Source organism: Coregonus lavaretus (assembly GCF_964263955.1).
Source record: "Coregonus lavaretus genome assembly, chromosome: 11".
Classification (NCBI taxonomy): Eukaryota; Metazoa; Chordata; class Actinopteri; order Salmoniformes; family Salmonidae; genus Coregonus; species Coregonus lavaretus.
In genome coordinates, this window is record NC_139998.1 from 17,881,661 (window position 1) to 17,894,256 (window position 12,596).

General features: G+C 45.1%; 1 protein-coding gene across 1 annotated transcript in view; it reads left to right on the forward strand.

Moving 5' to 3' along the window:
- Positions 1 to 12,596, forward strand: part of LOC311137066 (thromboxane-A synthase-like) — a 93,933-nt gene that overhangs the window by 31,883 nt on the left and 49,454 nt on the right. Inside the window, exons 4-5 of the mRNA XM_084171396.1 lie at positions 4,928 to 4,980; positions 7,748 to 7,844. Coding sequence (XP_084027522.1) covers positions 4,928 to 4,980; positions 7,748 to 7,844 — 150 coding nt within the window. The remainder of the gene's footprint in view (positions 1 to 4,927; positions 4,981 to 7,747; positions 7,845 to 12,596) is intronic.

The window sequence follows — 12,596 nt, forward strand, 5'->3', positions numbered from 1 at the left end:
GGTTGAGCTCTATCCCTGGCTGGCTGGCTAGCTGGCTGACAGGGTGACACGCAGGCTGACTGCTCCCCACCCCCACACTCCTCTGGTTGAGCTATATCCCTGGCTGGCTAGCTGGCTGACAGGGTGACACGCAGGCTGACTGCCCCCCACCCCCACACTCCTCTGGTTGAGCTCTATCCCTGGCTGGCTGGCTAGCTGGCTGACAGGGTGACATGCAGGCTGACTGCTCCCCACCCCCACACTCCTCTGGTTGAGCTCTATCCCTGGCTGGCTGGCTAGCTGGCTGACAGGGTGACACGCAGGCTGACTGCTCCCCACCCCCACACTCCTCTGGTTGAGCTATATCCCTGGCTGGCTAGCTGGCTGACAGGGTGACACGCAGGCTGACTGCCCCCCACCCCCACACTCCTCTGGTTGAGCTCTATCCCTGGCTGGCTGGCTAGCTGGCTGACAGGGTGACACGCAGGCTGACTGCTCCCCACCCCCACACTCCTCTGGTTGAGCTCTATCCCTGGCTGGCTGGCTAGCTGGCTGACAGGGTGACACGCAGGCTGACTGCCCCCTAGCACTCTGCTTGAGCTCTATCTCTATCTGGCTGACTGGCTTGCTGGCTGGCTGGTTGATCCTTTCTGATACCCAAGCCACAGATATAGAGGTTCACCCACCACCACCCCCATGTGCCCCGCTGCAAAGATGGCATCCCCTCACCCTCTCTGGCCCCTCAACACACAACACAGTACAACAGTACATTAGCCAGCGAAAGAGAGCTAGTATTACCGGGCCTAGCTTACAAGAGATTGAGAGCTCTGAGAGCTAAACCCCCACAGATTTAATGGCATGGTCCAGCCTCTTCCCTGGCCAACATCTCTCCATGACTCCCAAGGTCAGGCTAAAGCAGAGGACACTGCGGTGCAGACTCTCTGAATGGAACTACAAAGTGGGGCAGAGTCATTAGTGGGCATAGTGAATAGATAGAGAGAGGAATGTCTATCTCTCCCTAGACCAAAGGTCTGTCCGAAATGGCACCAATTCCCTACAAGAGCCATGGTCATAAGTAGTGCACTATATAGGGAATAGGGTTTGAGATGTAACCCAAGGCCTTGCTGCTGTGTTCCCAAACACAAATGTACGTGTTTAATCCAGCAGCAGTAGTAAGAGGAATTTGGATAGGACAAACTTCCAAAGGTTATGTGTTGCGTTGTCGAGTCAAGACTGCACACTATTGATTGGCTCCGCCAGTGATGAATCCTCAAGTAAGAGTTGTCTGTGGCAGGAGCTGTGGGGGAGTCTGTCCTGCGCATGCTTGACACACACACACAGTATCCTGGACTTGATGAAGTCTGCCTCTGTTGGTGACCGGCTCCTCTCCGGCTCTGCTCGGTTCGGCTTTGTGGTTCGAACATTAAGCAGCACTGTGTGTCCGGTATTGCTATGCAACGGTCTCGGCAGTAATAAAAAGACTGGGGGAGAGAGAGATGGAGAGGGAGGGACTGTGAAGAAGGAGAGGAAAAGAGAGTGGTAGAGAGAGAGAGAGAGAGAGAGATGAATGGAGACAGTTTGGACTGGTGCAGTGTGTAGCACCACGAAGGGGGCACTGTCGGGCACACCCCAGTGCTCTGTACCCACCACCCCTCCATGGGGGCCCAGACTGCAGGAATGCCAGGGCTGTAGCCATCCCAGGGCCCTGGAGGGGAGAGGGGGGTAGACCAGCCAGGGCACTCTGCCAAACGGTGTCTGCCTGGTGCTTAATTAACTCTAAAGCAGGCAAACTGTGGGCCACTCTCGCCTTGCATATCAACGAGCCCAGAGCTTTCTATAAGCACCTTAACGAGACAAGTTCCCCTTTGTGAGCCAACGGACCACTATTCAGTTCAGCCAGAAGGGTTGAGGAGGATTGAGGAGCCCTCTCTCTGTCTGTCTTTCATATGATCTACGTGTAGAGGTTTTCTTCGTAAACATGAAGACTGAATGAATGCCCACCACAGCTTTTTTTCTATGTAGAGATGCAAGCCTCTTTGAGACTCCCCTATTGTTCTCGGTCTGTGGTTTGCCTCCAAAGGGCGGGTGAAGGGGGGTAGGGGGGCAGGGGGGCAATCAGGCTATTCAAGCCTGGTTCTTCTCTGATTCTATTGCCTCGCAGAAAGACAGAGAAAGAGTTGAGACAGAAAGGCAGTTTTAGCGTATGTGTTCTTGGTCATGAATGTAAGACATTTCTTTCATATGGTGCTCATACATTCCAATACCCTGATCCACTGAATACTGAGGGAAATGTATCCTAATCATTTTTGACTGGTTTCCAGTGCTACTCCTAACTCCTGCAGACATGCACGGCACATGAGTACATTGTTCACGCTTATATTCTTATGCCATCTATGAGAAGGTCAAGCAATGAAACCCTTTCTGTAGACAAGCTTTCTCAAAGCCCTGGGGAGCGTTCACCAACCCTCCACCAGCCCTGTCTCTGCTCTGCAATGACATCTAGTGGCAGGACAATGGAGTCATCATGAGCAATACACTCAACCTGCACTAGTCAGACTGCAGAATCAGTTAGAGTATCAGGGCTCTGTCTAAGGTTTTTACCAACTCTAATCATAATCGTAGTCTCTTGAATGTGGGTAAAACTCCTGTGAAAGAGTCTTGAGCTGGGTTCTACTGTATATGAACACTCCGGCCGTCTGAGCACCCATGGAGGGGTGGAGTATCCAGCTTGGATCCAGAGTATGTATCGTAGACAGGGGAATAACACTGTGTGTGCCTGCAGATAGTACAATTTATTTAGTAGTCCACGTGACACCATATCCCTGGCTCTAAAGCTTAACTCTCTCCACAGTGATATTGTTACTTGTCAGGCGTAGTGTGTGGATGACAGGTGACGCGGCACAGATGTCCGCTCTGATGCATTCTGCTGAGATCACTGTGTGATGAGAGGAGAGGATAGCAGGCCTGCCTGGGTTATTAGATTTGTGCGAGCGCATGTGTGTGTGTGTGTGTGTGTACGGGCGTGTGTTGGGGCCTATTGTATATTTCATCAGGCCCATCAATCCCCTGGCTAACGGCTCCACTGTCTGTCACACAGGGACTCCTTCACAGCCAGGCTAGCCATCACAAAGAAACCTTTATCCCCTCAGAGGACAGGAGGCTGCAGCACATACGACACGTGCCGAGAGTAACATACATATAGTGCACAGACATGGAGGCAGTAAGTATACATACTGCAGTAGACAAAGACTTAACAAACACCTTAGCACACACACACACGCCAGGGTCAAACCATTGGTCCACATGTGAATACAGATTCATGACTGCAGGGAATCTCTTATAGGGATGAGTATGCTGAAGTAGACAAGTATTCTGTTTTTGGGATTCTTTGATAAAACATCAAATAAATTTGTAGCTCTCCAGTAAGCTTTTAGTACAATACTGGCAGTATATTGTATACAAATATGCAAATGAGGCCGAGACCCCATACTGAGAACAAAATAATGACGTGTTTGCCTTCTCACTCCCTCACCCTTAGTTCTGGTGCCGATTTAAGAAAGTATCCCCACAACACATTTTCCAACAGCTCAACATCCGACTGATTGGGTCATTTTAATTCATAACAAATAAGACAGGGCTCCTACAGTGGGACAAACAAACATCTGTACTGGGCCCATATTCATAAAGTCAATCAGAGTGCTGATCTAGGATCAGGTTCCCTCTGTCTACACAATCTTATTCATTATGATCTAAAAGGCTACAATTATTAAGTGTGGTTGAATTAAGTGTGCCTTTTAAGGCCGCCGCTCCATAGATTACCATAGACCTACCATAGATTACCATAGACCTACCATAGATTACCATAGACCTACCATAGATTACCATAGACCTACCATAGATTACCATAGACCTACCATAGATTACCATAGACCTACCATAGATTACCATAGACCTACCATAGATTACCATAGACCTACCATAGATTACCATAGACCTACCATAGATTACCATAGACCTACCATAGATTCATTCCACAGATCGATGTGAAAGGAAGTGAATGCTCTTAGTCTAAAGTCACAGTGGCTGATTTGTTGTATAATAGAGCTGTGATGAGTTCAGCTCTCTCTCACACACACACACACAAACACACACACAAACACACACACACACACCTTTTTGTTTTACTATCCTTGTGGGAACCAAACAATTGATTCCCATTCAAAATCCTATTTTCCCTAACCCTAACTTTTAACCTAACCCTAACCTTAACCTTAAACCCAAACCTCTAACCCTAACCATCATTGTAACCCTAACCCCTAAGCGTTTTTCCCTGTGGGGACCGGTGAAATGTCCCCACAAGGATAGTTAAACCCAAAAAACACACACACAGGCCTTGAGACAGGAACTGTTTGAGCAGATCAATACTGAAGATCAATGCACAGCAGAACTGAAACCTTCGTCATCACAACTCCTTCTTTCAGTCAGTCTGTCAAGCTTTTTTTTTTGTTCTATAGAAGATTGCGAACAAGTCAACTGGAAGCTTTTTCAGCAAACACACACACACTTTGCAATTCAAGTACCTTGTAGAGATGGTCAGGGATCGTCGTTCAGGGTACTGTTCTAGCCCTTTATTAAGTTGTCAGTCATGTGCCACTGTTAGCTCAGCCTCTGACACAGTAATGTAAAAGAGTCTTGGGTTGTTAAGACGTGTCAGACAAATCAATGCAGCTGTCGCCTTTGTACTGCTAGGGTTTTTCTTGTGGCGGCTGTGAAGTTTACACTAGTAGCAAAGACAATGGACAGTGCTTATTTAGCAAATGTCAATCAACTACCAACAGGGAATCACAGCATTTCATTATAGCAGACAGAATGGATAGCATGTCACCAAAGCCTCTCATATAAAATCTCAGTTGGTTCCTTTCTAATTCTTTCTAATCTTTCTTTTCAGGGCTTTTTCGGTGTTCACACGGACCTGATTCACAAGTATGGGAGAGTATGTGGGTAAGTGACTGACTGACACTTCTCTGCATTTACGTCACACCAAACCAAAGTAATACAGGACACTCTTATTGACTTGTCCAGTGTCTAACATGTCCTCTGTTAGACATGTGTTAGAAGTATCAGTGAAGCTAGTGAAAAGCTAGGCTGGTTCCAGATTTGTTTGTGCTTGTCTTGCCAATCAATGATGTGACAATGACCGTAAGAATTGGTAACTGACAAACTGATCTGGGACCAGGCTAGTGAAAAGCAACACTATAAGATTAAAAAGAAGCTTCTTGGAAGACGTATGCCAGTGCCACAAACTTAGATGTGCTGCTAGATTAGCTCTGGGTTGATTATACAGGCCTGCTTATGGAAGGCTGATTTCTTTCTTAAGAGCACATCAAAGGGAATAGACTACTTTCTCTTTCTCTGTATGTAAAAGGTTGGAGGAGTAGAGCGGGGGAAATTGGGTTCGCTATGGCTGGATTTCGTGCCAAGACAGGAAAAGCGAACTTAAGCCAGAATGCACGGATAGATGCCAAAAGACATTACTACAGCCTTCAGTAAGAGTAGTCTACTAGCTCGATACGTAGTTATTCCAGACGAAAGGGGAAAGAGGCTCATGGCACATTTATTGAACCAGTCGTCTCAGAACGCCCCCCTATCAACTAATCAAAGTTGAAAGCACTCAGTGCTAGAGCGAAATCTTTTAAAGTTTCTTAATTTTTTATATCAGACATAATACATAAAATACAGATCATATAAAGACATCTAATGGACAATCTACCAGAAAAAAATACAGCAGGACCATACAATGGCAGGTGAAACTACACTGTAACTATACAAACACATAAAATTTAATGATATGCATTTGTATAGTTACGATGTTGCGACTATAGCCACCAATTGGTCATGAAACACACTAACACACAGAGGAGCCTGCATAGCGACTAGTTGGTCTGAGTAGCCAGACCAGAGTGGTGATAATGTTACCCATGCAGGCTATGGAATGGAGCTCCCTTCCGGGCCAGATAACTAAACCATTACCCATCCAGTGTGTCCCACATGGAGTGTTAAATTACCTTCTTTTAAAAGGGGGTCAGAGTCCCCCCTCTAATACTGCTGGACCATTACCCCGTACTATTTAAACCCTGCTACACCGGTAAATGTGGAGTAACATTAGCTTTGCGACTGGGGACAAGACTAGGGCAACATCTTCTGTAGCCTACCCTCCTTTCGTGTCATCCAGAGATCATGGCCTATGTTAAAATAAGTGCTGATCTAGGATCAGGTCGCCCCTGTCCATATAATCTTATTCATTATGATCTAAAAAGCAAAACTGATCCTTTATCAGCACTCCTACTCTGAGACTATTTGTTTTATGGGTCCAGGAGTTGTTTGTGAATCTGTTGAAAGCCCACTATACCATCAGTCCCTCAACCAAAAAGGCTGGCTTAGAAGTGTTGAGAGGAATTGTTGTAGTTAATATAACTATTTACAGCTGTTGTAGTAGTCTGGAGCCATTAGCAAGAGGAATCAACCCATATGCTGCAGCTTGAACATTTAGAGCAAGGCAATAGGCATAACTTTCAGCTTCTGTAATAGTCTGAATGGCTATAAACACCCTGCATCTATCAGAGCCAACATGTTTTGCTATAAGTATTATAACAACTATAGCAGGAATAGAGATTGGCCACAGGCTGAGCTGGATTAGTGTGTCGCTGTAGGAATGAGACACTGCCATAGGAGCAGCAGGAATAGCTGTCTGCTTTTAGATGAGCCCTGATGAGGGGTGTGTGTGTGTGTGTGTGTGTGTGTGTGTGTGTGTGTGTGTGTGTGTGTGTGTGTGTGTGCGTGTGCGTGCGTGTGACTGTGGGGAGCCAGGGATGAGCACGGTACTCTTAATCCATACTGACAGACAGTCTCAGTGCTCCACTGTGGCTCTCCATACAGCCCCTCGCTCAGGGCTGAATATCAAATTTATACTAGCTACCTTTAGCCATCACTGTATTTTACTGATGATTGGAAACCTTCAACTCTCCAATAAATGAGGAGCTTTTAAAACCGCCAATATTTCTACATGTATTGTATCTCTTATTTGCCTGTAAGATTTAATATCCAATTATCAAACTGCAGTGTCTAATTATCTATAAATATTTTTCACTTTTTTTCATTAAAAAGGCACTTAACAAGATGGAGTTCCTGTGAGAGAGGATTTTCTCCTTACCTTAGCCCTCCACTCAGCCTTGTGAAGAATCTCCTATAGCCTATGTCCTATAACATGGTGAGATAGGACTGACCAGTTAGTCAGTGTCTCCTGGCTAACATTGCAGTGAACTGGGGCAATCCTGACAGAGAGGACTAGACTAGAATAATAAAGAGTGGTACTGTAGGATACAAAACAAAGCCATGACTTTGCTAATTTAAATCCTGTGGTCTGTCAAGCCCATGGCAGCTAGAGTGGGTTGTGTTGGTCTACCATTGTGAGACTCTCGTTCAGTATTAGCCTCCTGAACAAGTCTCATGTCGAAGTCTTAGGTGTTTGGGTGTGGCTTTGAGTGTATTCCTCCCCAGGACTCACATCCTCTGTGATGACCACCACTTTTGATTGGCGTTCTGTTATTTATTAATGCTAGCCCCATAGCCATGTGTGTGTGTGTGTGTGTGTGTGTGTGCGAGCATGTGTGTGGCTGTGTGCATACTCCTGTGTGTATGCCTTTGTGTGTGTATGCGTGCAAACAAGTGTGTCTGGCATGTCAACCTGTCCTGTGTGTTGTCTCTCCAGATACTATCTAGGCCGGAGGCCCGTGGTGGTGGTAGCTGACCCTGACATGCTCAGACAGATCATGGTAAAGGACTTTAGCACCTTCCCCAACAGAATGGTAAGTCAATGAGGAAAATGCCCTTTTCACCTACACTGCCGGTCAAAGGTTTTAGAACACCTACTCATTCACAGGTTTTTATTTATTTTTACTATTTTCTACATTGTAGAATAATAGTGAAGACATCAAAACTATGAAATAACACATATGGAATCATGTAGTAACCAAAAAACTGTTAAGCAAATCAAAATATGTTTTATATTTGAGAATCTTCAAATAGCAACCCTTTGCCTTGATGACAGCTTTGCACACTCTTGGCATTCTCTCAACCAGCTTCACCTGGAATGCTTTTCAAACAGTCTTAAAGGAGTTCCCACATATGCTGAGCACTTGTTGACTGTTTTTGCTTTGCTCTGCTGTCCGACTCATCCCAAACCATCTCAATTTGATTGAGGTTGGGGGATTGTGGAGGCCAGGTCATCTGATGCAGCACTCCATAATACTCCTTTTTGGTAAAATAGCCCTTACACAGCCTGGAGGTGTGTTGGGTCATTTGTCCTGTTGAAAAACAAATGATAGTCCCACTAAGCCCAAACCAGATGGGATGGCGTATCTCTGCTGAATGCTGTGGTAAACATGCTGGTTAAGTGTGCCTTGAATTCTAAATAAATCACAGACAGTGTCACCAGCAAAGCACCCCCACACCATAACACCTCCTCCTCCATGCTTTACAGTGGGAAATACACATGTGGAGATCATCCATTCACCCACACTGCGTCTCACAAAGACACCAAAAATCTCCAGTTTGGACTCCAGACCAAAGGACAAATTTCCACCGGTCTAATGTCCATTGCTCGTGTTTCTTGGCCCAAGCAAGTCTCTTCTTCTTATTGGTGTCCTTTAGTAGTGGTTTCTTTGCATAAATTCGATCATGAAGGCCTGATTCACACAGTCTCCTCTGAACAGTTGATGTTGAGATGTGTCTGTTACTTGAACTATGTGAAGCATTTATTTGGGCTGCAATTTCTGAGGCTGGTAACGCTAATCAAATCAAATCACATTTTATTGGCCACATGCGCCGAATACAACAGGTGCAGACATTACAGTGAAATGCTTACTTACAGCCCTTAACCAACAGTGCATTTATTTTTAACAAAAAAGTAAAAATAAAACAACAACAAAAAAAGTGTTGAGAAAAAAAAGAGCAGAAGTAAAATAAAATAACAGTAGGGAGGCTATATATACAGGGGGGTACCGGTGCAGAGTCAATGTGCGGGGGCACCGGCTTGTTGAGGTAGTTGAAATAATATGTACATGTGGGTAGAGTTAAAGTGACTATGCATAAATAATTAACAGAGTAGCAGCAGCGTAAAAGGATGGGGTGGTGGGGCAGTGCAAATAGTCCGGGTAGCCATGATTAGCTGTTCAGGAGTCTTATGGCTTGGGGGTAGAAGCTGTTGAGAAGCCTTTTGGACCTAGACTTGGCGCTCTGGTACCGCATGCCGTGCGGTAGCAGAAAGAACAGTCTATGACTAGGGTGGCTGGAGTCTTTGACAATTTTGAGGGCCTTCCTCTGACACCGCCTGGTATAGAGGTCCTGGATGGCAGGAAGCTTGGCCCCAGTGATGTACTGGGCCGTACGCACCACCCTCTGTAGTGCTTTGCGGTCGGAGGCCAAGCAGTTGCCATACCAGGCAGTGATGCAACCAGTCAGGATGCTCTCGATGGTGCAGCTGTAGAATCTTTTGAGGATCTGAGGACCCATGCCAAATCTTTTCAGTCTCCTGAGGGGGAATAGTCTTTGTCGTGCCCTCTTCACGACTGTCTTGGTGTGTTTGGACCATGATAGTTTGTTGGTGATGTGGACACCAAGGAACTTGAAGCTCTCAACCTGTTCCACTACAGCCACGTAGATGAGAATGAGGGCGTGCTCAGTCCTCTTTTTTTTCCTGTAGTCCACAATCATCTCCTTTGTCTTGGTCACGTTGAGGGAGAGGTTGTTATCCTGGCACCACACGGCCAGGTCTCTGACCTCCTCCCTATAGGCTGTCTCATCGTTGTCGGTGATCAGGCCTACCACTGTTGTGTCGTCGGCAAACTTAATGATGGTGTTGGAGTCGTGCCTGGCCATGCAGTCATGGGTGAACAGGGACTACAGGAGGGGACTGAGCACGCACCCCTGAGGGGCCCCCGTGTTGAGGATCAGTGTGGCAGATGTGTTGTTACCTACACTTACCACCTGGGGGCGGCCCGTCAGGAAATCCAGGATCCAGTTGCAGAGGGAGGTGTTTAGTCCCAGGATCCTTAGCTTAGTGATGAGCTTTGAGGGCACTATGGTGTTGAATGCTGAGCTGTAGTCAATGAATAGCATTCTCGCGTAGGTGTTCCTCTTGTGAACTTATCCTCTGCAGCATAGGTAACTCTGAGCCTTCCATTCCTGTGGCGGTCCTCATGAGAGCCAGTTTCATCATAGCGCTTGATGGTCTTTGCGACTGCAGTTAAAGAAACTTTCAAAGTTCTTGAAATGTTCCGTAATGACTGACCTTTATGTCTTAAAGTAATGATGGACTGTCGTTTCTCTTTGCTTATTTGAGCTGTTCTTGCCATAATATGGACTTGGTCTTTACCAAATAGGGCTATCTTCTGTATACCCCCCTACCTTGTCACAACACAACTGATTGGCTCAAACGCATTAAGAAGGAAAGAAATTCCACAACTTCACTTTTAAGAAGGCACACCTGTTAATTGAAATGCATTCCAGGTGACTACCTCATGAAGCTGGTTGAGAGAATGCCAAGAGTGTGCAAAGCTGTCATCAAGGAAAATGGTGGCTATTTGAAGAATCTCAAATATAAAATATGTTTTGATTTGTTTAACACTTTTTTGGTTACTACATGATTCCATATGTGTTATTTCATAGTTTTGATGTCTTCACTATTATTCTACAATGTAGACAATAGTAAAAATAAAGAAAAACCCTTGAAGGAGTAGGTGTTCTACTTTTGACTGGTAGTGTATGTGTCCATCGTTTAGATCATAATATTGATGCATTATATACGTGTGTGCCAAAGTGAAATTTTTTCTGGTAAGTAATTTTTCTGCTCATTTTATGTAGTGAGTCAAAATTAGATGATCTATTCTGAACTGCTTAGTTTTACAGCAATTTTTGACAAGCTACCTGATGATAATTTTGAGTTGGGCTATGAAATCTGTACTCTTGCCTACCCCGGGTCCCTAAATCTCATCAAGCCATCCCATTTGAATGCAGCCAGACTATGGTCTTCAATTCTGTAAATTAATTCAATGCAAAACCTCTGCAGCGAGGATTCGTATGTAGTCACCATTGTCATTCTACTGTGAACCCACTGTAACATGTTTTCAATCTAAAAGAGGGAAATCTTAGTGCACTCTTTCTGACTGCATTGCAGGAAAAAAGATGATGTGTCCCTAAACAAGTTCAGGCTTTGTGATTTTTTTTTCAGCCAATAGTCTTTGTCTTTGATGCTCTAGACATACAGTAGAAGTGTTTGTGTCTGAGAGCAGAACTGACCAATGGCGTCCGAGGGCGTCGGGTTCACAGCTAATGATAGCGTGACACATGTATCAAACAGAGGTCAGAGGTCAGGAGGTCCCAGTCACTTTCATCATCCTCCCGCCATGTTTGCTTTTGCTGTGTTCCAAATGGCACCATATTCCCTACATAGTGCACTACTTTTGACCCAGAGCCTTATGGGCCCTGGTTGAATAGTAGTGCACTACTGTATATAGGGAATAGGCTGCCATTTGGGTCGCAGACGCTGTGTGTTCCTACATGGCTGGTTGGCTGGGAATTGTCAAAGGGGGGTGGTGCGAGCAGGCACAAATCAATGCACTGTGGAAGTGTAATATGGTTCCTTTGCTTTGTTTACACCACGACACACTGCAAGGCTGCAGGCCCTCACCTTTTGTCCAGAAAACCAAAATTGGTTCTGTGAAAGTTCCCAGAACATTCTATAGGTCGCGTCAGATGTTCTCATAACACAAAAAGTCTCCAGTCGTGTATAAAATATTTGCCTGATGTTGCAAGAATGTTCCTAGAACTAGGGCTGTGGCAGTCATGAAATTATGTCAGCCGTAATTGTCATGCAAATACCTGCCGGTTTCACAGTATTTTACCGTTAATTAACATAAACACAATTAGCATCTCTGGCTTCCATGCACAGCTTACAAGCCACTGATGCAGACCATTGGAACATCTACATTTGAAGTTTGCTGGGTGGTCTCTTGGTGCAGAAGTGTCTCCACACACAAACACATACATGCACACACACAGAAATCTCACTCAATAAATTAGGCTGGGCGATATATGAAGTTAGTTTGATTAATTCCATTGTATGATTTTTGCGCTATATTCCAAATGCCTGTGTCGCAAGAATATAGTTTATTTTTGTTGTATTTTCATGAGGGTTTATGTCCACTTGTTGTCTTTTTGGTCTGTCCCCTTTGCTTCTTCTGTGCTGTGTGCACCTTCCCATTTACACCAGAGATCTGAACAGTGCCTTCGGAAAGTATTCAGACCCCTTGACTTTTTCTATATTTTGTTAGGTTACAGCCCTATTCTAAAATTGACTAAATCGTTTTTTCCCCTCATCAATCTACACACAATACCCCATAATGACAAAGCAAAAACCGTTTTTTCAATTTTTTTATCAGACCCTTTACTCAGTACTTTGTTGAAGCACCTTTGGCAGCGATTACAGCCTCGAGTGTTCTTGGGTATGACGCTACAAGCTTGGCACACCTGTATTTTGGGAGTTTCTCCCATTCTTCTCT